A 12,885-nucleotide genomic window follows, 5' to 3' on the forward strand; every position below is an offset into this window, starting at 1 on the left:
GCAGACCTCGCACAAACCGTCCGACTCCCGGGCTGAGGTTTCCGTGCGTCACGGCGCTGTGTGCCGGAAGCAAACAGTCGCCCAGGCCCTGCAGCGCTGTCTGAGCACTGTCACTCTCTGATCTCTGCTGGGCAAACGCAAGCACAGCAACCTGCTCTGGCCATGGGGCTGGCCCTGCGTCGAGCTCTCTGGCCATCCCTGCCCCCTGCTTTGGCCTGTGGCTCCGTAGCCTGCGCTGAAGCCGTGCCCAAACCCCAACGAAGCTCAGGCAGGTGCTGAAACGCCACAGCAGATGCCCAGCTCCGCAGGCTGTGGCCCTTCGGTGGTACCTGGTGACAGGCTGTGACATATTGTCCCATCTAAGAGTGGCTCTGACACAGGCAGTTGATCATGTGCATACACCGCATTTAATTTTGACCTACGTGTGACGTTCTATTGAGAAAGAAGCAGGGACATTCGTAGCAGCAGTTTGCCATCGCACCATCCAGCTCATGGCATATGTGCGAGAGCGAAGGTGCTGCATAACCGTTACTCTTAGGAAACTTGAGAAAGGTAAATCACTGTTTCACTGTGGAACCTAAAGAGGAAAAAATTGTTTTGAGGGAGAATCTTTCTTTTTATCCATTGCTTCTAAGCACACTTAGGCATGAGCCTGTAGAGATGCACGTGTTCCCCTTCACTCACATGAGATGTTCCGCTCAAAAATCAATAAATTAAGGGCATGATTACATTTAAAAATGAGTGGGATGGGGGGGTTTTTCCAACCGATTTAAAAGAAAAGGAAGAAAAAGAAGCAGATTTCAATCATTTATTCTCTCCAGGTGTAGGGAAGGAAACACTAAAGTAACGGGGAAAGGCAGGTGTGAAACAGAGGAGGGAAGAGATCAACATTTGTTTGCTAAGCCAGTGCAAATAATACAAGTTGTAGCCACATACCCGAGGTCAGACCTACAACAGAGTGAATAAAAAAAATGGAGATAACCCAGAGTCTAGTCCTGAACGGCTTTGAAAACTTCATAGGTGAAAAAAAAGTCCACAGATCTTTTAGAAAGAAAAAAGAACGATGGGAGCCTGTAACTGCAAAATATTAATTTAAAATGCAGTAGGATTAACATGCTCAGTTAGAAGGCCGGCTCATGGACAGAATCCCTGTGTGCCTCGCGTGGCAGGGATGGGATGTGCAGAGGACTCTCCCATGTGGCATAAATCTGCCACTGCACAGTGATGGCTTTGTAACGCGGCAAAGGCGGTTATTGCCAGAGATGGAGGCTGAAGCCGCTGGAAATGAAACTTGATTTAATCCTCTTTTCCTGTTAAGTGTTCAGTACCCTACATGCGTGCTCATAGAAAAGTCACTTAATGAAAGGTGAGAAAAAAAAATAATGATCTTTACTGTGACTATATTCCAAACAAAAGCACATAGGAGACAGCATTTGCAAGCATTAATGCTTGGTCACCTCAAAGGAAAAATTCTCCTCGAGTTGCATATTTAATTAACTCTTCCAAAGAGCCCCCGGTTGCGGGCAGAAGCATTGTATCCATCACAGAGGGAGCCATGCCCCCGACCCACCTCCCTGGCCCCACGCAATGGACATGACTGTCGTGCATGGCCACAAATCTTCACCAGAAGCGGAAGGGAAGCAGGCAAGCTTGTGACTTCCTACTGCAAAACCTCCACGCCGCTGTTTCCTTCCTAATGGCCAGTGGCAAGCCACTGCAGGTATGACCCTTCCAACTCTCTGCTTCTTCTCGTTCTGTTGGGCTTTAGCTAAACTACTCCTGAGCAACTCCACGCAACCAGTTTTTGCAGCTTTCCTATTTTGTATTTTATAGCACAAACCCTTTTGGATAAACCTTTCCTGCTCATACAATTGCAATACTGCATTTTTATAGCCATTCGCGGCCTGGGGGCATGGCTCCTCCTGCCATCCCACTTGGGCTGGCCAATGGTAGAAGCTACTTCTACCACCCTATAGCCTCCTAACTAAAATTTCCATATATGCATGAGATTAAAAAACTGCATGCTCCTGCTGCAAGTTTCTCTTATTTCCATTGCAAAGCAGCAACACGGTGGCGTGGGGAATGGACACCAAACCAAGGCCGAGACCACCTGAGCCTCAGAATCAGCCATGGCCACCTGGAAGTCCAAAGTGGTGCTGAGGCATGAACCCGGAGCTTGTACGTGCAAGGCCAGCTGCCCCCACTGACCAGGGAGACCTCAGAAAACACAGCCCATGGCCACTCAGGATGCTGCAGCATTGGGATTTAGGGGTTGCTAAATGGTCTCTGGGTGGTGGACATACCACTATGGAAAAGCCACCATGAACCCAGCAGTGTCCATAGTTTTGCAACTAGCAGAGACCTTCCTGGGAGGTGCTAACAGAGGAAAGTAAGTAATAAGGCTCTTAAATTAATGCATTTTGTGAAACTGATAGAGGGGAGGAGGCAGGAGGTGAAGGGAAGAGCCCCAAGGGTTGTTCTCATTGCAGTGTGCAGGATGTGACCCGCCTGCCCTTCCCAGTGCCACCTGCATGTTAGTGGGTGCTAGATGTCCGTGACTCACCATTTTTGCCCAAAATCTATGGGGTGGATGGGAGAAGGGACACTTTCTGGCTAGCGGAGGGCTGAATCGTGCAGGCACAGGGCGACCCTACACTGTCCTCAGTTGCGAGGCAACGCGCAGATCTGGAAGGGTTTGGGGCAGCGTGTGAGGCTGAGTGTGAAGGCGAAGGTCAGCGTTGTGGCTGCCGGCACCTGGAAGGTGAACTTCTGCAGGAGGGCTGCAAAGAAGATGAAGAGCTCGGTCCTGGCAAGCTGCTCTCCAGGACAAGCCCGTTTGCCTGGAAAAGGAACAAAAATAACCCCACCAATTCCCAAGCGAGCTTCAACTACCTCTCGGGCTGCTCTTGCACCCGCCACATTGCACAGGCTGTGGGAGCTTTTCTTTCTCGAAAGGTTAGGTGGCAATGTTCACCCACACATTTTGCAGAAACCTTCCCCAGAAGTTTACTGCTGAGCAAACTGCGATGGCTGTTCGGCTGGATGAAGAGGGGGAACTTGGTGAAAAAAAACAATTTACACAGCTTGTGCAAGAAGAAAAAGCCTTATTTTTTCATCCTGCAATAACAAATTGATTTTCCTCCTGCTCCAAAGCAGTCAGTATTAACTGCTACTGGGATTTTCACTGTGGGGATGGGCTGAAAGCTGGACAAGGAGCAGTACCTCCTATCTGGAGAGGGTGTCTTGGGGTAAAAAAAGCATGGCAAAAAAGAAAACCATCTCCCCATCCATCATCCTACCTGCAGAGAAGGGCAGAAAAGCCTCCCGCCTCCTGTACTGGCCGTTTTCCAGGAAATGTTCAGGATTAAAGGTGTCTGGAGTCTCCCACACATTTTTGTCGAACATTATCGAAGTCAGGCTGGTCATCAAGGTGGTGCCCTGCAAGAGGTGGAGAAAACAGGTAATTATGTGACAGAGGAAAGTTGACATGTTGTCAGACTAGTTTATTATTAGCTCTGTTCCACACAAAATGTAAACTACTTTTTTCTTTTAAGGGCAAAATGTTTTTTCCTAAGCTATGTAATTAAATGAAGGTGAAAGCCTACAGGATTGTTCACTTCTGTGCTCCTCTATATATCACCATAGTGTTGATCCATACCTTGTGCTACTGTCACTGGTGATGTTAACATAAACCACCTTTAAATCGATAACATGGTGTTCCCATAGGAATTTGAAGCAATTTAACCAAATAATTTCCAATCAATCTTCTTTACTCTGATTTTTTTTAAAACCTGATCTGGTTTATCTCCACATCATCCATCAGAAAAAGAAAAATATTTTAGTAAGTGTGGAGCAAAATGCCCAGATTTTTTTATTTTTAATTTGCATTGGTGCAACCAATCATATACATGGAAGAGACTAAGTATATCTAAATCTCATATTTGCTTTCATAATGCCAGAACAGTGCGTACACATCAATACCTATTACCTGGCTTTTATCAAGTGTTACTTTTATTAGATGGTTTTTAATACTCTGTGGAATTAACAAAGCCAAACTCTTTGCTTTCCTACAATTCTTGGCCCTCCATTCCCATAATGCCTAGAGGGTGTCTTGTGTAAAATAAAGGGTAAAACTTGTAAAACTGAAGATTATGACCAACACTGTAGGGTCTCACAACTCTCCTCCATGAGGAAGTGGGACCCATAAGAGCCCTACAGCATCTGTCATGAGGATTTGTATATTCTGTATAACTGTGATATCTCCATAAGATCCTGCTGATTGGTTCCCCTCCAGATGAGATTTGGTCTTGGGCCATGAAGACCTCGCTCTGGTGGGGCAATGGGAGGGCTGATGATCTCCAGGTACTTTGGGTAGCTGGAAGCCGGCCAGGGTGGTGTCTCTGGTGGACATCCTGGGCACCCCCAGCGGCACGACATTGCCCATCCGCAGGACCTCGCTCAGCACTGCGCTGGTGTACGGCATGTTCTCCTTGTCAGCCATGGTGGGCTGGCGGGACTGGCCAATCACTGCATCAATTTCGAGCTGCACTTTCTCTACAGAAAGAAAAAAAAAATTTGCTCAAAAGGTTTGCGAGAAGAAACCTGCTGCACAGGCATGTCCAACATGTGGTAAAGACGGAAATAGCTCTGATTTCTGAGTTTCGCTTATTTGGTTTTAAATGACCCATCAGTGGCCCTACCTTGAATGTGGGGGTATGCGGCCATGTAGAGCAGAGCCCAGCGGATGGCGGTCGCCGTTGTCTCAGTCCCAGTTAAGAAGAGGTCCAGGGTGGAGCACAGCAGGTTTTCCTCATGGAAATATGAGCTGGTGTCACCCTTAAACTTGGGGAAAAACATAGCAATGAAAATTCATATTAGGGAGGAGATGATTTCAAGAATCCAATCCAAAACCATCCATACACAAGTCAAGTCCTGCTGCTATTTTTTTTATCCATCACCCCTGGACTTGGAGATTTCAACCCCTTACTTTCATTGAATTACAAGCCTTGTGGAATGCTTTGAAAGATACTCTGTTTGCTATAGAGTGACCTTTGAAAGCAGGTAGCGTTTTTAAATGTGAAGTTTCACAATAGCAAACACAGACCCCTGAGCTCTCATAGAAATGTGAACACATTCCCCAAGAGTCCTCCTACGCCGCATGATAGAATGAAAAATGGAAGACGACAAAGTGTAAATACTTTAAAATGAAAAAAAAAAATCTGTGTTTTTGAAGTGATCAGGCTCCCACTGTTGCTGAAAGTTTGATATGGAAGAGGTAGGGAGGAGCCTCCCCCTTCGCCAGGGGAGGTTCAGGTTGGACATTAGGAAGCATTTCTTCACAGAAAGGGTCATTAGACATTGGAAGGGGCTGCCCAGGGAGGTGGTGGAGTCACCATCTCTGGATGTGTTTAAGAAAAGACTGGACATGGCACTTAGTGCCATGGTCTAGTTGCCATGGTGGTGTCAGGGCAATGGTTGGACTCGATGATCCCAGAGGTCTCTTCCAACCTGATTGATTCTGTGAGAAGGCAACGTGGGATGCACAGGCTCCTCTGACAGAACAGCCTTGAGTCTAGTCTACTCATTTCTTGGGTTAAACTGTAGCTGACTTTAGGTATTTCCCTCTTACCTTTTCTATTTCCTTCAGGTAACAGTCAATATAGTTTCCCGCCTCAGACTGGTCCAAATCCTCCTTGTGCTTTGCGATCACTCCCTTCACAAAATATTGAAGTTTCTCCCAGTGCCTGAAGATTTTCCTAAAGGGTCCTGGTAGCCATCTCATGACCAAAGGAAAAGCATTATACAGCTGGTGAGAAATCAACCAGAGCAAAAGAGCATTTCTTGAGTTAAAACTAAGCAGGTATCACAGTTGAGATCATAGTACAATTTATTAGCTCTGCTTGCTACCAGGAAAAAAATCAAAGGTCAGTTTAGTTCCACAGATGTAAACAGGTACAAACAAGATAAGAATTGGCCAGATGTTTTCTGCTGATAAGGTTTTCTAATATTGGGTGGCCAAAGCTGTCACCTAATGTGAATTACAAGTCTGAGGTTGCCACTGGAGTCATAAAGCAGTGTAGATGCAGAGGAGCCCCTTAGTGCTGGGGTCCATGGAGGGGACAGAGATCAGACTGGCCCATGGTGTGTGGCCATGGAGAAGGTATGTGCAGTCTGTCCCCAAATCCACCTACTTGGGTTATAAACCTGGACTCTCAGATTGTTTTGTCATAAATAAAAGGTATTTGAGAAACTGGTTGGGAAAAGGGTGGGGGGGAAAGATGGGAATTTTCACAGAGAGTGCTACTGATTGGCTCTTCCTTTTATAGAAACAGATATTTTTAAGGTTTGTCCGTTGTTCTTTGGTTATGTCAGGCATAAGATTAGTTTTACAGTTCTGTAGTGTTTTTTTTCCATGTGCCTCAATAATTTTAACTTGCTTCCTTACTTTCATGGTGGATTTTTATATATAAACCCAGTCTAATGTAGAACAATACTCGTGGTCATTTCCCTTATAACATGACTCTCTACAGGGAAAGGCAGATTACATCAGTGCCTTAGAAACTCCAGCTTCTGAGCTCTTACATGCAGCTGAAGCTAGAAAAGCATCCGACCGGCTTTACCTGGCCCCAGAAACTTCCGATGAGCAGCAACGTTTCAGCCAGCGAGTGCAGTAGTTCCTGGAAATGGTTGTCATGGTAGTCAAAGCGGTTCCCAAAAGTTATGGAACAGATGATGTTCGAAACAGCGCTATTAATTTTGTAATGAGGGTCAAACGGTTGTCCTGGAAGAAACAAAATGAAAGACACCTTTCTTTTTTTTCTTTAAAGTCTCAGTCAAAACCACATTCTCTACCAGATAAGCCATTGTGAAGTTGGGGCGAGACCTCAACAACTTTCCACCCATAGTGATGCTAAGGCTTCACCCCATGTCCTGGGGTCCCCACCACCCCCATCACCTCCAACATCCTGGAGCATCCCACTCGATGGCTGTCAGGTTTGCATGCTCCAACATGGTTTTGGTGCCAATTTTAAACACCAGGAGAGGGTCCCTGAAAGCTTAGCCTGGGGCAGGGAGCTCAGGACTAACCACACTGCAAAAAAGCCACTACACTGGCCTTTAACTCTCCACAACAAAGAAATCAAGTGAGATGGAGGAGAGCGGGGAGAGGGAGAGGACTGCAAGTCCCGGCAGCCACCTGTAAAATCCAGCAATAGCTCACATGGCCCTTAGACGTGATGCACATCAGCTCCTATAAGAGCAAAGTGTGGTGTGGTCACAGCTGCATTCCTTGGGAGAGCTGCCGAGCAGACACCATCATCTCCTAGGGCACGTTTAGGCAGCCTGGAGAGCTACTTGCCATGATATGAGAGACTAATATCAGTAACGAGCCCAGCCCAGCCCTGAGCTGCTGTCAGTACACTGGGGAGCATCGCTTTGAAATGCAAGGCACTCTCCACAGGACTGCTGCTCCCTCCACTCTTCAAGAAAGTAATTAAACTGGGCTGGTGCTCAGATATTAGAGTGATAGACATGATCACTATTTGTCATCACTAATGGGAAGAAAGGCCCAAACCAGCAGCTGAATTAGTTTATTGATTAGGACTATAAAGGACTGGAATCAATTGGCAACATGAAGTATCTGGCCTGTTCAGTGCAACAGCAATTAAAATGGAGCAAGTTCAGTATATAATTTCACAATTCCTATTTAGATCTTTCTTGTTTACTATATATAGCTCCATAGAATTAGCTAAACCCCATCTGCTTCTATTTAAAGCTGAAGTGCAACATCACCCATGTACCAACACACAAATTATTCTTACTAATATCCCTCTGGCAGTTCTTAAAAGCTGGACCATAAAAGAGCAAGGCACACGCTTCATCTGTGCACGATACAAAAGGAAAGCCTGACTAAACAAGTTTTAAAATACTTTGCAAAACCAAGGACAAGCAGAGGTTAACTAAGCCTCTGAGTGTACATGCATGATAACAGGAGAGCTGCATTTATTCCTTCACAGAATACAGGAGACACTTTCTTAGCCATATAAATATGCAAGTTTTAGTAAACACCTAGTATATATATGCTTAATATTAATAAGGAAGAATTAAAATAATAGGCCTGAGGTCTAAAATAAAGTGCTAAAAGGCACAGTCTGGAAGTGTAAGATAGAGATTTGAGCAATTGAAGAAATGTTTTGCATGTTAGGAGCTGCATTGGAGTAAGACTTTTACTTCTTGTCATTCTGGAAGCTATGGGCACGGTGCTGTACCTTAACCACCCACCTTTCTCCTCCTCGATCGTCTCCACAAGGTACCGACTCTCCTCTTGCACTTTTTCCTCAAAACTTACAGCAATGCTTTTCAGTGTTGCTGAAGCAAACTTTCTCTGTTGCCTCCATATATGCCCATTTGATGATATGAGCCCTGTAGGTGGAAAAAACAAGTGAACAAACCTCACTCTGAGTCACATATGAGTGATAAGATTCAGAAATGGCCATTCATCTTGAACAAAAACCCCAAACCAAAGGAAACAGAGCCTATAGACATTGAAAAACTTTGCCTGGGAACTAAAATTCAAGAGTAATTGGTTTATACTAAAGATCTAGCTTTATGGATTTGCTTTAATCTGCTACTTTGTCACTTTGTGTGGGAAAAAAAAGGTGTAAGCCAAAATACTATAAGTACTATCACACTGTTGGCAGGGCTGCAGGCAGGAGCACCATACCCTGTATCTGGAGCTATATGCAACTGGCAGAGAAAAAGTAAAGGAAAAATTAAAACCAAGGGGAAAAAACTCTTCAAGTGTATCAATTGCTGAGCAGCTTGCATTTATTTCTCCTCTTTCATCAAGACCTGACTCTGATCTCATCGTCATCCCTAAATCCTAGAGAGATTAAAATGTACACCTGTGAGATTATTAGACCAAATTCAGTTCTTGCTTCCCTCTGTGCAAGCTTTTATGGGTGCAGTTACCAAGGGTTGAATTCAGCCTATTTCTTTCACTCTAATTGTTATCATTGCAAATAGATTAAAAAATTGTACCAAAATCCTGGTAGCTGTGCTTACCAAAGCCTCTAAATATTTCTTGGAGAAGTGGAATATTTGGTCGGTCTGTAAATATTTCAGCCTGGTGGACAAGAGCTTCTCTCACCATTTGGTACCCGTTGACTACCACAAAAGTCAGGCTTCCAAACTGCACGCTGAAGATGTTTCCGTACTGACCAGTAAGCTGAAAGAGAGTTCATCACCCTCTGAGAGCAAGAAGATGGAGATTTTAAAAACTCACCTGGAGAAGACCTCGAGCAATGGCACCTAACTTTGAATTTAGTCCTGCTTGGAGCAAGCAGACTTAAGAACAACCCAAACCCAAGTCTGCAGGTCATATCCAACCTAAACTATATCCAACCTAAACTATTCCATGAAGGCTGGAGGTGTCATAAAAAATGCTAGATAGCTGTAGTGTGGGAGAGATGGTTTGCTTATATTTGTTAGCATGTATGACCTGGGTTTCACCAGGTGGTTGCATCCATTTAACTCATAACAAGGACATTACTCGCTTTGTAACTGATGGGCACCTGCTCCGTCCCTTTTCTTTAGAATCATAGAATTGTTTTGGTTGGAGAGGACCTTCAAGATCATCAAGTCCAACCGTTAACCTAACACTGTCAAGTCCACCACTAAGCCACGTCCCTAAGCACCACATCTACACATATTTTAAATACCTCCAGGAATGGTGACTCCACCACTTCCCTGGGGAGCCTGTTCCAACATTTGATAACCTTTTTGGTAAAGAAATTTTTCCTGAAATTTCCTCTTTACAGGAAGGGTACAAGAGGTGAAGGCAGCACCTGGGTCACTATGCCCAGGCTCTTCCTGCTGAAGGCAAAGCACAACAAATAATCCCTTTCATCAACTTTGTGTCTAAAGTAGTGTGGTTTTCTTGCTCCAGCTATTCCATTTAGAAAGTGGTTCCAACTGCAGATGGCTAGAAACCTACTTCTAATTTTAAGCCTGAATGCATTTATGGCCAAATTATAGACATTTTCCTTGCAATGGCTTTGATAGCATTAGTGTCTCCTCTGCAGTGTTCAATTCCCTGATGTATAAGAGCAAAGTGTGATCATCTCATCTTTCAGGCCCTTTTCTGACGAGGAGCTCAGGCCATCCTCTTCTTAGTATGAGTCTACATGAAAGGACACATATGGTCATCCTGAATTGTCATGGTGACTCGTGAAACCAGTCTGGGGCCAAATGGGTGTCTTAGTCATTGTATGCGACTAAAATGAATGCGACTAATTTTATTAATAATAATTATGTGTATTGACAAAATACCCTGAGCATGGTGCCTCGGCCTTCCCCAAAGGTTCTCCTGTGGGACACCCATGCTAGTGGCTTGTGAAAACCCAGGGTGGATAGCCTGGCATTAGTCTGCTACAAAAAAGCAAGAGATACATAGTCAACAGAAAGGATATTTGCAACCACCAAGTCAGAACTTTTCCTTCCACTTTTTTTTTTTTTTCAGAGAAGCATACTCAGCATGTATAAAATATCTCTCTTTTGTTGGCTTTGATGGGAGTCAAAGCTCTAGGAACCTTTCCAGAGCAATCACTGTCTCTTTCTGTGACACAGAAGAAGCCATAGGGATGGTTAACCCAAGGTCTTAAATGTTTCTTTTAGATGTAATGGGGCAAATCGTTGGCCTCTGAGCAAAGACAATGACAAGGCAATTTCCAGAGGTGTTCTTCACAGTCCAAACAATTCATTTCTCACATAGCACTTGCCATCTGTCCCCCAGCCTGGCCCAGCCCCTCCAAACCCTTCCTGGGCTCCAGCAGAAAATGGTCATGGTCAGATGGGAAGAAAGAGGAGGAACATGTAGATCTTCCTCAGTTATGAGTTTCTTTCCCATGGGGCCTTCCTGCTCCATGGAAGAGGAGGTGATAGTGAGAGATAAAACCAAGAAAGGTAATCTATCATACATGGCTATTATATAGCTAGTTCTTCAGAGGCTGCCCTTGCTTCACAGGTTTGGTGACAAAAGTCACTGAAGAGGTAAAATATTGTTAGCAGGAGAAATGTCCGTGGAGTTCTTACCTTCTGCAGTGCAAGATGGAGGGGCTGCTTAAAGTCCACAAAGGTTCCCACGAGAGGAAAGAGCTGTGGCCCTGGAGGGAAATTCCTGGGTCGTCTCTTCTTCACAAGGTCAATAATCAAAAGAAATGTGACCAGAACCACCAAGAGCGTCTGACCGTTCAGCTTTTCCAAGAGAGAAACCAAATCAGGACAAAACTGAAGCTCCATCTTGGCTGATGAACTCACAGATTTTCATCCCAGGAAGGGACTTGATGCTGGTGTTACATTTGCTAAAACGGGAGTAAGAAAGGACTGGAAAGAACACAAAATAAGCTAAGATGCTGATAGGGGGACATCTCTGTCAACTCCTTAATTTTCTTATGGAAGAATATTCCTCCCTTCTGCCCTTAACAAGGAGCTCCTTTATACAGCCACCTAGCTGGGTTTATAAGCATTAGAAACATCTGAGGTTAGGTGAAAGCAGCTTACTTGGCTAATTACATATGGTGGGAGTTGCATAATTTAAAAAATAGTAAGGCATCTGAGGTGATGGACAACATACAAGTCGCTACAGGGCTGATCCTTTTAAGCACCATCTGCAAAGGGCTGGATCCCTTCAGCACCCACCAAAGCCTGTCCGGCTTTCTCAGAGCCATCAGGTGAAGTTCAGACAAGGGAAGCACTGTGAGAGCCCAAGGCTCTGCCCAGCCACTTAAACGAGAGTAAAAGGAGCTTAATTTCGAGAGTGAGAACGTAGGCTCATGCACTTGCCAGATAAAGGAGAGATTGGAACTTATGCATTTAAATCTCCTGGGTTTTCTGAAAATCTCCTTTGAATAAAGCTTCCTGCTATCCCAAGGGAAGGTTGCAGTGCACTGACAGTGACCTCTGTGACCGTGAATCCACCTCGTGTTTCCTGCCAATAGTTTAGCTACAACTTGTTTCCAGTGCTTTTTTTTCTTTTAAGAGATTTACTTTGCAAACAATATAAATTTCTACTGAAGCAAAACTGTAAATAACAATTTTTCAAATTATTTGCCTAGAAGCTATGGTGAGAAGAATGGTGAATTTTTATTGTCTTCAACATTTTTCAGAAAGCTTTAATTTTTCAGGGGAAAAAAGCACACTTTCATAGGAAATAATAATTGGGAAAAAAATTTGGTATTCTCTAGTCTTACACGACTTTTAAAAGCCTTGCTGTCCATGTCTTTCATTACCTTGGTGACTGCAGTGCCAACAGAAGCACACACAGGCTGTATGACAGACCTGTACCTTAGTTATTGTAGATTATTGTTAGCCTTTTTAAGGGTAATATCTATCTGCAATCCAACACTTCTTGATTTGAAATATTATTTACAGGTTTCTGGATGGTATTAGGCACAAAATGGGGAGCAGTAACGAGAGAAACATCTCACATCACTCGTCTATAAAGTATATTTTACGTGTCACCATAGCACAGCTGTGAACAGCAATGGTTGGACATGCTTTGCTTGTCCCCAAGCTGGTGCACCCGTGATGCTCCTGTACCCATTTGCATCAACACACCTATTCCACCCTTCCCAGTGTGGCAAGCCAAGGCTCACTTACCAGAGGCTAAATCAGGATAGTGGGCTCGTGCTCTTCATCCTGGCATCGGGGAGATGACTCGGTTGGTGGAGGTGTCAGCCTACAGCATGCTCAAAGGGACTGTGATGATAAGGCGTCAACTTCTGCTAGCCCAGTTTCACTCCTCTGTTCTTCGCTATGCCATATGATTTGTCAGCGTGCACACAGAGTGCAGATCCCTCTACCACTTGTGGCTGCTGTGAATCGGGC

At 44.6% G+C, this 12,885-nt stretch overlaps 1 protein-coding gene across 1 annotated transcript; it reads right to left on the reverse strand.

Moving 5' to 3' along the window:
- Positions 1–2,661: 2,661 nt before the first annotated feature.
- On the reverse strand, positions 2,662–11,298 carry LOC137666870 (cytochrome P450 2J2-like). The gene is made up of 9 exons (XM_068407130.1): positions 11,092–11,298; positions 9,064–9,226; positions 8,281–8,421; positions 6,621–6,781; positions 5,630–5,806; positions 4,701–4,842; positions 4,367–4,554; positions 3,300–3,438; positions 2,662–2,840 (listed from the first exon to the last, which is right to left on the reverse strand). Exons 1-9 carry the CDS (start codon positions 11,296–11,298, stop codon positions 2,662–2,664), a joined length of 1,497 nt encoding a protein of 498 aa, XP_068263231.1.
- Positions 11,299–12,885: the final 1,587 nt, after the last annotated feature.

The sequence above is a fragment of the Nyctibius grandis genome, chromosome 8 (genome assembly GCF_013368605.1).
Source record: "Nyctibius grandis isolate bNycGra1 chromosome 8, bNycGra1.pri, whole genome shotgun sequence".
NCBI lineage: Eukaryota > Metazoa > Chordata > Aves > Nyctibiiformes > Nyctibiidae > Nyctibius > Nyctibius grandis.

Excerpts from the sequence above, each read along its gene's own strand:
- LOC137666870 (XM_068407130.1), bottom strand. The coding sequence starts at position 11,298 with ATGGAGCTTCAGTTTTGTCCTGATTTGGTTTCTCTCTTGGAAAAGCTG. Across the intron at positions 8,422-9,063 it reads AGAAATATTTAGAGGCTTTG|GGCTCATATCATCAAATGGG; the intron begins GTAAGCACAGCT and ends TTCCACCTACAG. Across the intron at positions 5,807-6,620 it reads TCGGAAGTTTCTGGGGCCAG|CTGTATAATGCTTTTCCTTT; the intron begins GTAAAGCCGGTC and ends ATTTCTCACCAG.